Source organism: Gopherus evgoodei, unplaced genomic scaffold (genome assembly GCF_007399415.2).
Source record: "Gopherus evgoodei ecotype Sinaloan lineage unplaced genomic scaffold, rGopEvg1_v1.p scaffold_34_arrow_ctg1, whole genome shotgun sequence".
Lineage (NCBI taxonomy): Eukaryota > Metazoa > Chordata > Testudines > Testudinidae > Gopherus > Gopherus evgoodei.
Window position 1 is genome coordinate 601,245 of NW_022060016.1, and position 14,545 is coordinate 615,789.

General features: G+C 49.3%; 1 protein-coding gene across 1 annotated transcript in view; it reads left to right on the top strand.

Moving 5' to 3' along the window:
• The first annotated feature begins 484 nt into the window (after window positions 1–484).
• The window catches only part of MEIS3 (Meis homeobox 3), a 34,210-nt gene continuing 20,149 nt past the window's right edge, over window positions 485–14,545 (top strand). The window contains exons 1-5 of the mRNA XM_030544679.1: window positions 485–1,063; window positions 3,726–3,928; window positions 11,696–11,843; window positions 12,476–12,526; window positions 13,487–13,537. Coding sequence (XP_030400539.1) covers window positions 1,052–1,063; window positions 3,726–3,928; window positions 11,696–11,843; window positions 12,476–12,526; window positions 13,487–13,537 — 465 coding nt within the window. The 5' untranslated portion in view covers window positions 485–1,051. The remainder of the gene's footprint in view (window positions 1,064–3,725; window positions 3,929–11,695; window positions 11,844–12,475; window positions 12,527–13,486; window positions 13,538–14,545) is intronic.

The following is a 14,545-nucleotide window of genomic DNA, read 5'->3' on the forward strand; positions in this document are numbered from 1 at the left end:
GAGCTGGGAGGGGGAGTTGACACCCGTGGGAGCCGGAGGGGGGATATGTGGGGGGAGGGGCAGACAGACACCCGTGGGAGCCGGAGCTGGGAGGGGGAGTTGACACCCGTGGGAGCCGGGGTGGGCTGGATCGGGGCCCGGCCGGGGCAGCAGCAGGCGGGGAGCGAGGGATCCGCGTGGGGGAGGACGAGGAGCTGGGCGCGGGGGGATCCGCCTCCGAGCCGGAGAGCCAGGCAGGGGTTAAAGAAAAGCCCCTTCCACTTCCGGATGTGCTCACAGCTCCCGGGGCTGGGCAGACAGAGCATCTTTCTTCCTCCTCCGCCCCGGCCCCCGCCGCCGCCGCCGAGCGAGCCGGGAACCTGCCACCGAGCCCAGCCCGGCCCCCCTCCCCGGCCCCCCCCTCCTCTGCTCTGGAGCTTTTGGGGGTGGGGGGGCCCTGATCTCTTGAAGGGGGTGGGGGCTGTAGGGATCAGTCCCCCCACCCCTCTTCCAGCTTCCCCCCCAAGGCCCCCCCCGCCATTGGCAGGCAAGAAATCTCTGGGCAGAGCGCTGGGGAGGGCGGGGTGGGGGCTCGCCCTGCTTTCGGAAGGGGAAGGCAAGCCGCAGAGTGCTTGGGGAGGGGGTGTTTCTCCGTCCCCCCCTTCCTCAGCTCAGCACCAGGGTGGGTTTCTTTTTTTAAAGGATCATCAGTCATTCTGCGTTTGACAGCTCGGAATACTTGATGGACAGCTGAGGCAGCCAGGACTACTGGGGAGAGAGAGAGAGGGAGAGAAATCGACTGCAACCCCCACCCCCCCAGCTTTCTGCAGGACCCCCCCCCACCAATGTTTTGCTTCCTTGCATTCGCTTTCTGGACAGCCTTGAATCAGGGTTAACCAAGCCAGGGAGGAGGAGACCCCCACCCCGAGAATTGAATTGTTTTCAGCAGTTTGGACCCGGAGCTGGGGGGGGGGAGAGATCTCGGATCCTCACCCCCCATACACAGCCCATTTCCTAAGGAGAGCGAGAGGAAAAAAGACCCCGGCTTGGACCCCCACACACCAGGCATCCGATGGCACAAAGGGTAGGTCTGCGGGCCACTGAGTCCTTCCCCGGGGGCTGGGTGGCCCATCCCCGCCTGGGCGCGGGAGGGTCCTGGCTGTCCAAGGACTTTTGGAAGAGGAGCTGGGATTTGAAAGGGGGGGGGTTTGCGCTGAACGGCTACACCCCCCTTCCAAAAAAAGAGCCTAGTTTGTGTGTTTCTTGGGCAGCTGGAGCCAGGGTTTCTCTGTGTGCACAGACCCCTTGTGTCCCACTTCTCTGCTGCGCATGGAAATCTGCCTCTTCTCCTGGGGCCGGGTGCGCGCTGCCAGTGCCAGATGTGGGTTGTTTCCCCGGGGGCGGGGCGGGGGATGTTTACACTCAACTTTTTCTTAAAAAAGAAAGAAAAAAAGGGAGAGAGACTCTCGGTGGCCTCTTTGTGTGGTGGCTTCGCGCTGCTCCGGTTCTTCCACAACTGTTTGCTTAGCAGCCGAGCCTGGGGGAGACGGGCGCTGAATGTGTGTCTACAGAATCCATAGATTGGTTGGGATTTTGCACCGTGTAAACTAAGCAGGGTCCTGCCTGGTGGTAGTTTCCACTTTCCCCCCTTTCGGCGTGGCTGGCAGAGCCTAGATCGCTCATTTAGGGGCTTTAATGGGTTTACCTTTAATTGGGGCCACTTCGTGCGTCGTTTCTGAAGTTTTACCAACTCCTTTTCGACTCTAATCCCCTCCTTGGAGTGCGTGGAAGGAGCTCTGGTGCTGAGAGCCAGCAGTTAATGTGGCTTTAATCCGCCCGGTTGTTAGAAATTTAGCAAGCGCTTCCTGAAAGATTTTCCTCCTATTTTGAAATCACGTTTCTATTTTGCTGGGAGCTCGCTCGGGATCTGACGCACACGGACTTTTAGACACAAACAGCCCAGCCTCTCTATCTTATCCGCGACCCTAAAATATCCGCACAGCTGCTAAAATACAAACCAACACTATCGGCTAAAATCAGGGGGGAAAAGTTAATGCCAACGTTAAAAAAAATAGTAACTTCATACAGACTTGAAAAAAAATTGCAAACCACCATCCATCCGTATTCTCTACATCCAGCACAAGTTAAGTTTCCATGCGAAAGAGAAAAGTTTGTCATTGAAAAGGAGATGGGGGGGGGGGATCTGCCTGGGAAAGCTCAGCGTGCTTTGAAAATGCCACGAAACTCTGGGAAGACAATTTAAAAGAAAACGAGGCACATTAAATTGATGAGCAGCATTATTAGGTGAGGACGCCAGCGTGTGCCCTGGAAGCGAAAACAGATCTAAACAACTTTTTAATCAAAGGGCCAATGAAACTCCAGCCGGCTCTCCCGAGTTGACAGAAATTCTGTTTAGATGTTTTTTAAAAGTGAAAACGTGTTTCAAACAGATTTCCCTCTTGCTCATAAAATCGAAGCCTTTGATTATACAGATCTACATTTTCTCAACTCATTCCAAAGTCAGACAACCTCCAACCGGCTAATGCAGAGTAAAAATGGCTCGCTTGAATTGGTTGAAAAGGCTGGAGGAGGAAAGTTGGCGAGATTTAAATCAGAATAGCTGTCGTGTTGGAATAATTTCACACTCCTTTTTTCCCCTTTAAAAGCTCTGGTTAAGGTAAAAAGTGGAGAGCGTGTTTAATAAATTAGACCTCGGTTCACAGAGTTCAGTTTTTTAGAAAAGAGCCTGGGATTTTCTTTCTATTTCTAGTTAGAAACCAACATCTAAGGGACGGGCGAAGGGCGGATTTAGCAGTTTATTTACAAGGAACCAAAGAGGAAAGATTTTAAACCAAGAATCTCAGCACCAGGAGCACGTTCCTATTGTAAATGTCAAATTTCCTCCTCGAAAATCTGTTGAAAATAGCCCTGTCGCTTCTTTTTCCCAAATACCCCCAAACTCCAGTTTAAAAAAGCGAGACGAATAATGTTTTAAAGGCGAAGTTTGCAAGAAAATAAAACAGATTTTATCACCTCGACGCTGGAAACTTTTTGTAAAGGCGAGAAGGTGGGAAAAGATTCTGGTGTTGGAGGGGAAACTCCCGGGCTAGGGTGAAAGGAGCAAGGCTCGAAGCCGCAACGGTGCTGGGGTGAAACTGACCACACCGGCTACAGGCGTGAAAGTAACAAATTTTGCAGCCGCTGATCCTGAAAGCCGCGGTGTCGCTGGAGTTAAATTAACAAAATGTGGCTGGGCAGGAACTAATTACAACAAAAGAGAGAATGTTTAAATGACAAACGGGGTCGGTAAGCGGAGTGGTATCGATTTTTTTTGTGTGTGAAAAGCAAAAACTTGGCTGGAAATCAAATCAATGCAATTCACAATGTTGTGATTAAGGGTTTCTGTTTCCCCACTTCTCGCCCTCCCCATATAGATCAGATCAACCCCTTGTCAATTGCTTCTTTACGAAACAAACGAGCAGACAAATGCCTTGTTTTTCTTTTGGGGGAGCGTGTCACGGGGAGGGCCGTTGCCTACGAGGAGGTCTGGGCAAAAATTACTTCTCCAGCTCCCCGGATCTGAGGGATATTTTTGGTGCAAAAAAAAAAAAAAAAAAAGGAAAGAAAGAAAATTCCTCCCCCACTTCCTCTCTGTGCATTCCCGACCCGGGGGCCGCTGCTGCGTGTTTGGGAGCGGGCTGGCTCCCTGACACCCGCCCGCCCCTTGTTTTCCACCTGCCTTGCAGTACGATGACCTGGTGCATTACCCTGCCATGGATGGAGTCGCTCTGCCTGGGTTCGGGGACCCTCACACGGCTCGGAGTTTGCAGCACCACGCGCTGAACCAGAGCTCGCCCTATGGATCGGCCGGGGCACCCCACCGGGCAGGGGTGCCGCCGGGGCTGGGGAGTACCGACGCCTTGAAGAGGGAGAAGGATGAGATCTATGGGTAAGGAACCGGGGCTGGGCTCCGGGGACTCCCAGAGACCTAGGGCGGCGGGTTTCTCCCTAGGGTTGGCCCAGGCGCCGCTGAGAATCGCTGGCTGGGAGAAGCAAGTTGTGTGTCTTTGGGTGGGGGTGTGAAGCCTCGGGGTTGTTTTATTTGGACCTAGGCGCTGTCTGCCTGGCGAGCCCGCTAATTTTTGGAGGGTCTGTCTCTTCATTTAGGGCTGAATCCAGCTAATTACCGAGGGATCCCTGGATCCATTTGATTGCTAGGAGGCTCTGGTCAGTTTCACGGCTGGTGGGACCATCTGTATCTATCTCCTTTTATTTCAAGTGTGTGTGTGTGTCTGGGGGGGTGGATTTGCGGTGGAGATTTCTGACTGTTAGTCAGTCTAATTTCTAGCATGATCGGGGCTGTCTGTCTAGCCATTTTCTGTCTGTTTTCTCTCAGTCCAGTTTCCGGGGGATTTGTTTGTTTCTAACCATGTATTTCAAGGGAGAATCTCTCTCTCCGCCTGTCATCCTAGTAGTTGTCATCCCAGGAAGGAGAGAGATTTACCCACCCCAGACAAAACACAGGGCACTTTGAGGGGGAAAGGCTGGGTTGTCATTTTCAGATCAGGCTCCCCAGGGAAAGAGTGAGGGAGCAGGGCTTGGGGATGAATCCAGTAAAAAAGGAGCAAACTTTGGATCCAAGCGGAGGAGAGAAAAGTGGCTGGGGGACCTTGGAGCGGGGGTGATTTTGAAGGCCCAGGGAGAGGAAGTTTTTCTCGGCTTGGTGTGAGCACTTTGATGCCTTGGTCTCTCATGGCTCTGCAGCGTGGGGTGCCTGCTTTGCCGTCAAAGTCATTTACCTTAGCCCAAAGCACTCAGGACCCAGAAGTGGGGGGGTCGGTGCTGGAAAAGGGGGGCGCCTTTCCGGGCAGGAGAAAAGGCTGCATGGGAAGAGGCTCTGCTTGATTTCTCTGGAAGAGAAAGTCCAGAGATTTCTCTGGAAGAGAAAGTCCATTTCTGGCCTCACCAGAAGTCCAGGTGAGGCCAGAAATGCAAGCCAGGGAAGGACCCTGGGAAGGGAAGGAGGGGACTTGAAATACTCCTGAAACCTAAACCCACCCACGGGGAATAACTGTCCCTTGGAAGGGAGGAAATAAGTGAAAAATGCTGAGGCATCAGCATGGACCCAGCGTTTGTAGGGAGACAGGGGAAAGGTGGAGAAAAGAGGGAAAGGAAGAGAGAAAACAGAGGAGAAAGAGGGGACAGGCAAAGGAAATAGAAAGTGGAAAGCAGGAGGGAGAAGAAAGACAGGAAGGAGAAAGAAGGAAAGAGGGAACGATAGAAAACAAACAGAAACAGAAGGCAAGAGCCCAGGAGGGAAAGAGAGAGAAATCGCTCCCTTCTGAATAAGGTTGTAGCCAATGCGGAGGACAGAAGGAGCCGAAAACTACAAAGACCTGGGCCCAGCCAGGACCCCTTTCCCCCCTACCCCCAAAGATTTTGCAGTCACTGTTGGAGGAATAGGGAACGGGTGCTATAAAGGCCGTTAAAGTTTGCCAGCCTTTCTTCGAATCTTGGCTCTTCTGGCTCCATGTAAACATTTCTAGGAGCAGGGAAGTGAAACTATTTTCCTCCCCCAAGGGGCACAAAGTGACCTCCTCCCCGCCCCCCCCACGCGTGCGCCCCCTTTGCCAGAGTAGAGGCTGCTTTCAATTTGCAACTATTTGTTGTTTTTACTCGTGGGCTCTGTGGAGACTCTCGTCTCGGCTGCTGGGCTGACACGCCAGCTCTCCAGTTCCAGGAGGGAGAGACACACTTAAGAGATAACATGGCTTATGTTGGCTGCAAATATTTACATAGTATATGCTGTGTGAACTTGTGCAGCGAGCTGGGAATGCACAGTGTGTGTCTAGATGGAGCGGGAGAGAGCAAGAGACAGCCCTGGCCTAGGTGGATATATCTGGATGTGTGTGGGTGTGTATAATATATATGTGTGTGAGTGGGGAGATATAAACGATCGCAGAAATGTAGGGCCCCGCGCTGAGACTGAACCAAGTAACCGTAGCCCAGTGGTTCTCAACCAGGGGTACACGTACCTCTGGGGCTACGCAGAGCTCTTCCTGGGGGCACATCAGCTCATCTAGGGATTTGCCTCATTTTATAACAGGCTACGTAAAAAGCACTGGCCAGGTCAGGACACACTAACATTTCATACCGTGCCTGGCCTGTACAGCTCTGTGTACTGGACACTGAAATGTCAGTACAAGGCTGGTATTCTGACTGATGTATTTGATAATTGTGTGGTAACAATGAGACAGTCGGGCCTTTGTCAGTAACTGTGTGGCGGTGACGCTTTTGTAGTCTTCTGTCTGATTGTGTAAGCAAGTGGTTTTTAAGTGAGGTGAAACATGGTAGTGGTGGTGAGGACGTGAGACAAATCCACCCCCTGAAAGGGGGACGGTTGTTTGGAAAGGTTGCGGGCCACTGCCGTAGACTGTCCTTGACCAGTGTGTATATGTGGCATATGGACGTGCCCACAAAGCGTGGTCAGGGTGGCCCCCTGTGTGTCTATGGAACAGTTTGTACCCACAGTGCGATATAATCGATATATCACACACTCGGGGCCTTAGCCGTGATATTGCACGAGTGCTGGATAAGCCGGAAAGCTTGCAATAGAAGTTGAGCAGACGAAAGTGATTCTCGCCCCGCCCTTGTCTTGTGAATATCCTGGGCCCAACGGGGGGCTACACCAGTGGAAGGCATTAAGCTGCCGGCACGGGGTGTCTAGGTAGACAGCATTTTGGGTATATTCTATCTCAGGGGGTCTCAAACTGGGGGTCAGGACCTCTCAGGGGGTCACAAGGTTATTACATGAGGGGGTCGTGAGCTGCTAGCCTCCACCCCAAATCCCGCTTTGCCTCCAGCATTTATAATGGTGTTAAATATATAAACAAGTGTTTTTAATTGATGAGGGGGTCGCACTCGGAGGCCTGCTGTGTGAAATGGTCACCAGCACAGAAAAGTTTGAGAACCACTGTTCTATATATACAGCTACAAAGTGTGTAATGTTAACATGCACACACACAGACAGAGAGTGTATGGGTGTATCTCTAGCTATACGGGCGGTGTAAATATGTGTTTTTAAAGATATTTAGGCACCTAAATACCTTTAAAAATCTGCCCTTAATCTGCTGTGATATACACGGTGCAAATATGTATCTTTAGCTACACACTGGGTATAGTATGTGTGTATGTGCATATATGGATAGCGGTTCATTTGTCGGTCATTCTGTGTGTGTCTGTGTCTGCAGTAACATTGTGACATGTGTAACAATGTGGCACACTGTATATATGTACATATAGAATAGTTTTGTATCTATGTCTATATATATATATTTACACAGTGGGTGTATGTATGTCATGCTCTGTGTGTGTATTTATACACATAGTGAGCAAGATGTCACACACACACACATATATTAGTGTTGCACAATGGATCTGTATAGACTGGATTGTACGGGCCGAAATTCTCTAGGCCCAAATCCCTGTTTCCCACTGCCTTGTGTGTTTGCTTGTATGAGTGTAAAGTGAGTGCAAAGACTTGCCCAATGGTGCCATTTTTACACCCTCTTTACACTCCCGCTGCACTTGTGTAACTGCCTGCATAAGTAGCCATTGTCTCTAGTGTGTAAACGAGCTATGCACTCTGCGTGTGTGTACGCACATCAGTGGTACATTGTGCCTATATATACTGGTGTGTGTGTGTGTGTGTGTGTGTGTGTGTGTGTGTGTGTGTGTGTGTACATGTGTATATGTGTACACACAGTGTACAGGACACTGACTTTGTATGCATGTCATTAGTGCACATTTCAACATATGGATGGTGGTTGTGTTGTGTGGCAGTTTTAAGTCTAGACATAAATTAAACTTCATGGCATGGTCCTCTGGTCCTCAGAGGGGATAGCTGCAGGGAAGTTAATGGCCACTGGTCAGTTTACATTACTTGAGGATCTGGCCGTGGCTGCATAAATCTGGGCCGTTGTCGGTGAGCGTACATCTGCGCACACATGCAGCACGTACAGTAGGGCTGCAGTTTGTGTCATGTTTCTGAAACCATATTCAACGGAGGAGTGGTGCAGTCAAAGCTGAATTGGTATCTTCCATTCATATTAATATGACCTGTGGTGGGAATAGGTGTTATACGCTGTGCCTGCATTGTATAGACCTGAGTGTGAGTAGATCTTTTAGCATGTGTTTTGTGGAGCGATGTTATATGCTGCTGTGCGGGTGTATATGTGTGTAGAATCGCACAGCAGGATCTAATGCCAACACACACAAACATAGTATAAAAGATATTCTCACCATCAGTCAGTTTGTATGTCATCTCTGTCAGCATATGCCATTGCACGTCAGTATATGCGTTTGTGCGTTTAAACACATTGTAGTGTACAATGCTGATATCCTCACACCCACTGTTTTTATGTCTCTTATGTGATGCTTGTGCATTAGTTTTATAGTCTACAGTGCATCTGTACGCACAAACCCCTATCCACACAGCTGTATGTAAGATTGCTATACGCATTCAATACTGCAAACACACGAAGAAATATTCCCAGACATAAAAGCTGTTTACATATGATATTTGCACATGCCGTATGCACTATTTTCTATGTAGACATACACACCACGAGCATGTTCTCAGCCTCTCTGTCCTGTACAATGCGGCTGCACTCTGTATCAGGGTGTGTAGAGGTAGATTAGCTATGTTGATATGCACACCTGTGAATCACGAACCTTCCTGTTCTATGCAAAGTGCATCCATATTACAGAGCAGGAGTGTGTACACAGTATGTACGTTTTATGTACTTGGTATATTCCCCTCCCCTCCCCCACCACGCATTTCTCTCTCTTCTCTTTTTCTCCTTCCCTTTCTCCTCTAATTTTCTTTCCTTCTCTCTGTGCTTTCCCCCTTCCCCTAACCCTCCGGTTCATACTCCCAGTCGCCTGCTCCCTGCTTCTTACTCGCATGTTGATTATTAATGTATCAGGCCTATTATGGTGGTTGCCCAGGGACCAATAGAAATGGTGCTGTAGGAACACAGAGTAATGGAGAGAGCTCGCCTCTCACATTCGCAAACTGCCCCTTCCCTCCGCCTCCTCTGAGCCCCCTTCTCCCCCGGGACTGGACCTTGCTCCCCTTGAGAATGGTCCCAAGCAAGGCCATGAATGTTGCCAGTTCAGTCCAGTATCTCCTCTATAGCAGCTCTCTCCCCGCTATCTGGAGTGGTGCTGGTTCTGGTCCAGAGAGGTACCACCGTCCAGCTCAACTAATGGGCGATGGCACATCAAGGAAAGAAACCCCGGTGCCTTTGCCCAGTAGCACCAGGCATATCGCACAGCTAAGGGCTGTGCGTGTCTGTAGGATGCACGCAGGTTAAAATGCTGTCGGTGCGTTTGTGAGTCTGTACACACTTTAAATGCCATCCCGTATGTATTATACACACTGTGTGTATGCACATGCACAAGGTCATCCCCTAGCCGGGTGTAAACACCCTCATAAAGTTCCCCCTTGGGCGCTGGACATTTTCCAGACCAAAATGTTTTGTATTTTGCAGTTCCGAACGACTTTTTGTTTCAAAATTTCCTTCAATTTTCTTGTTAAATTCCCCAGACTGTTTTAAAATGGTCAGAACAACGTTCCAATCTGATTTCAACAAAACTTTTGGCTCTAAATGATTCCCTCCTGCACACACTCTTAAAAGCTGCCCAGGAACTGAGAAAAATCTGTTCTTCCGCCAGCTCCGCTAATGTGTGTGTATCTTATATACGTTGTGTGTATACTCGCTAATAACGCTCTCCCTTGTGTCTGTGTGTAATAGATGTGCACATACACACACAGTAATAATGGTGTCTGGTGTATTATGCACACGCTGTACCCACCAATAACGTTACTCTGTGTATTATGTACATACAATTCCTACACGAGGGCCTACATGTACTATAGATACACTATATAGTGTTATATGTGGCCTTGGAAGGATTATATATTTCATCAGAAAATGTTGATCGGACCGTGCGCACCACCAAAATATTTCCATCAATTCAAAACTGAAATTTACAGCTAAGCAAAGTAGCTTGCGAACTTCCTCGAGTGTCTTTACTTTGGCTATTTTGACACGGGATGGATGGTTTGCGTTTTCACGATTATAAAGCTTTTTGAATCTGTGTCAATTGCTGGATGTCCCTCCCGCCCAGTTCCCACAACAGTGGCAATTTAAAATACATAAAACTGGGGGAAAATGCTTAAAAATAAACCTCAAAATTATTAAAAAATACAAATCTAATTTTGCCCAGCCTAATTATGTGCCCTGTGTCTGTCTACGCTCAAGGATTGTGGTCCTCTGTTTGCGTATTTGCTCTGTGTGTGTACATACACTAATGCCATTCCAGTCTGTGTATAATGGTGGGTCTCAAATAGGGTGACCAGATGTCCCGATTTTATAGGGACAGTCCTGATTTTGGAGCCTTTTTCTTATATAGGCTCCTATTACCCCCCACCCCGTCCTGATTTTTCACACTTGCTGGCTGGTCACCCTAGTCTCAAACTTTTTCACTGGCGCCCCCTTTAACATGGCAAGCCTCTGAGTGTGACCCCCCCAATAAATTAAACACACTTTTTAATATATTTAACATCATTATAAACACTGGAGGCAAGCGGGGTTTGGGCTGGAGGTTGACAACTTGCGACGCACCCATGTAATGACCTCGCCACCCCCTGAGGGATCCCGAGCCCCAGTTTGTGACCCCCTGGTGTATAACTGTCCTCTGAGTGGGTGCACTTGCGTAACAGTCACATACACTGTTAGTAGGTATAGCCTTTGTTTGCTCACCTCTGCACAAGACGTTTCGGAGATACCTTTCCCAGACCCGAGGAAGAGCTCTGTGTAAGCTGGAAGGCTGGTCTCGTCCCTCTCTCCACCAGAAATTGGTCTGATAAAAGATATTACCACCCCCACCTTGTCTCTCTAATATCCCGAGACAGACACGGCTACAGATTACACGCATGCAACCGTGCGTAGGTGCTCTGTAACATGGGTGTGTGTATATTTTGGTGCCACACAGAATGGATCCGTGAGCATGAATGACTACGTGTGCGTGTGTGTGTTTATATTTGTGCAGAGGGGTGCAGGTGGTGTATGTGTATTGCACACTATCGGGGGGGTGTTACACATGGGCTGGGTATACGTTGGCATGGCATAGATGCGGGGTGCGCGCCGCCGCGTCGTGCGTGCGTCTGCACAGATCGCATGGCGTTTGTTCACTGGTGCACAATCCATTACAGTGGCCAAGCTGTAATAGTGCAAGTGGGACAGTTGTGTCAGAACCCGGGACGTTATGGGGCCCCAGGCAGCAGAGGCCACTCTACCTATAAAGCAGCAGATTTTGGGAGGAGGGGAAGGTTTTGGGACCTCTCCCTCCGCGAGGGGGGCAGATGCGGCTGGTGGGGCTACACAGACTAATGTATTCTTACCCCAGGGCCTTCTCTAACTTTGTTCCGGCACTGATCAGTGGGGTGTCTGGATTGCATAATGCATGTGCCTTGCACCCTGTGTGTGCGGTAGGGTGATGAGACAGCAAGTGTGAAAAATCGGACGGGGGTGGGGGGTAATAGGAGGTTATATAAGAAAAAGACCCCCCCAAATCGGGACTGCCCCTATAAAATTGGGACATCTGGTCACCCCTAGTGTGCGGCTCTAACCTGGCCTCTGTGTGGCAGGCACCCTTTGTTCCCTTTGCTGGCCCTGGTCTTTGAGAAGTGTGAGCTGGCGACCTGCTCCCCCAGGGATACCTCGGGCTCTTACCCCGGTGGGGACGTCTGCTCCTCCGATTCCTTCAACGAGGACATAGCCGTCTTCGCTAAACAGGTCAGTGTCCAGAGCCGGTGGGGGGCAAAGCAGGAGAAAGCTAAGGCCAGAGAAACGCAGGGGAAGCTGGGCCAGCGCTGGGGCCCGACTCGCTCTAGCGTTATCCCTGGGTAAAATCGACTGATCGCTGGCTCGATTCGGGGAACTACTTGGAAGACCCAGCGCTGAATCAGACTCGGCAAATCAGGCCCAGCTGCTATCTTATCATTGCCAACAAAACAAAACAAAAAACCTTGTGTTAATCCTGCCTTTATGGACATGCCTTGGCCAGGCTGAGAGCGTACATGAGGCTGCGTCATGCTTAAAAATTATATATATATATAGAGAGAGAGCACAACGCTTGCTTGGAAGGACTTTTTAAAAGGAGATGGGGTGAAATCTGATCTTGCATAGGAGGGGCTGGACCGCAGCAGGGGTGGGAATATTTTAAAATACATAGACAGGGCAGAGCCTAGAGTGAAATATACGCATGTGAGGATGTCACAGAAGCTCTGGGGAAAGAGAGATTTCTCTCTTTCTCTCTCTCTCTTTTTATGTTCCAGGGAAATGAGAAAAGCAGATTTTTTTTAATCGTGCTAACCTTTTGCCTGTGTTTTATTTGTGCTGGATTGCCCATGTCTTTCTCTTTCTAGATTAGGACAGAAAAACCTTTATTTTCTTCCAATCCTGAGCTGGATAATTTGGTAAGAAACTTAAAAAAAAATTAAAATCTGTAATTCCGTGTACGATATACATAATTTTTTTTAATGGCTTTTCTGCGGGTCTGATTGACTTGGGGTTATTTTTCTTTCGTGCTACTTGTCTTCATTGAAATGTGGCTCCAGTTCTGCGAAGCGAGCTGATTCCGCTGAGCCTCCATGCAAGCTTGCATTCCTGTCTGGCCCGGGCCTTTGAGCGTGGACACGAGAGATGGAAGCATGTACTCAAAGCTGAGTTTGTGCCTTCCTCAATAAGGACTTATACTGGGACTTATTCAGTGCACCCAAAGTTAAGCACATGCGTGAAGTCATAGCAAGATTAGGGGCTAAAGATGTTGCATGTGGGGAAATTCATTCATTTCCTAAATCTAAGAATGAAGGCCCAGATTTTTCAAGGGGCAATGGCGTTGCCGTGCTCCACGTTGCAAGGCCAGGTCGTTTTCAAAGGGGATGCAAGCTGCTAAATCCGTCTTGGAAATGCGACGGAGGTGCTGCGGGCTTTCAAAAGCCAGGCCTTATTCACCACCTCAGCTCTGAAGCGATGCGGCGTAACGGCGGCGCAGGATCTGGCCCATGGGAGTCACACCAATGGACTCGGCCCTTTGAAAGGCTTTTCAGGCTCTCCCGAGTAACGGATTTATTAGGCCTCATTCTCTGTTGCTTTGGACATTTACATGGGAGCCCAATGAGTCTCACTCACATTGCACGGGCGTGTGCTGGTCTGAATGCCCTGTGCTCCGAGCCACGGAGACCCAGGCTCGTTAAGTTTCACATGGAGGGCTGGGGAGAGAAAAGCAAAGGGTCCATCCTAGTGACTATTTGGGTATAATCCAGCCAGCTCCATGAGTTTGGCTTATGCACTGGCCCCTTTATGCCGCTTCGGCCCCTTATTGGAGATGCAGATAAGGCCTCCTCAAACGGATTTCCCTTGTGTTCTCATTACAGATGATCCAGTCAATCCAGGTGCTGCGATTCCATCTTTTGGAATTAGAAAAGGTAAATTGACACGTTTTCCTCCCTTCCCCCTCCCCAGCGCAGGGTTGGGGGGGGGGGTCATTATTTTTAACGGTTTTTTATTAAAAAGCAAAAGGAAACCCTCTGAATGAACCCTTATAGGTCACACCCTCAGCTGATCCAAATTGGCCCAGCTCCATTGGTTTCAAATAGAGCAGGGGTGGTTTGCACCAGCTAGAGATTGGTCCCCTTGATTCTAAAGGAGTTCTGCCAGTTTACACCAGTGGGGGAGCTGGCCCCAGTGACTCCGGCAGACCTGTAGCCAATCTCTACTCTGGCCGTAGATTGTTTTTTTCCAATTGGAGCCATTGCAAACATCACAAGTAACATTTAGTTAAATACGGTGCAACTTTTTTTGCCCGTTCACAGCTGCTTTGATGATGGATCTGAGGTTTCATGTGACGACAGCAGAAATGAACCTCCAACCAAACCATCTGAGCAAGGAGAAAGTCCCGCGAAAGCCAGCCCGCTTCTCATTGATGTTTTCAAGCAAAACCAAGCCGCTCGCCATGGTGAAAGCTGCATGGCCCGTCACTAAGCCCCACATGCAGCTGTTAAGTGGCCAAATAAAACAGATTTAAACCCACGTGGGGCTGAATTTTGGCTTTGGGATTATTCTCCTGGTTCACTGGTACAATGGCCCTCAAAGGTTTAATTTTTCATCTGGCAAGACAGGGGGAGAGGGGCAGGTTGAGAGTAGAGGTCAGGCATGAGAGAGAGGAGAAAATAAATGGACGTGTATTAAAACAAAGGGTATAAATTCAATGTTTTGGCCAAATCTTAAACAAACCGTTTCGACTTTTTCCAAAATTTATTTTTTCCCTGATAAAACTATTCCCCGCATTCGACCCAAATTGACTATTTGCCGACATTTTTTTTTTGCCCAGCTCTAAGCAGGGGCTGTCGTTTTGTTCTATGTTTGTACAGCTCCTGGCGCAAGGGGGTTCTGATGCATGGGGGAGGCAGGGCAGCGGTGCTCCCTAGGGCTCC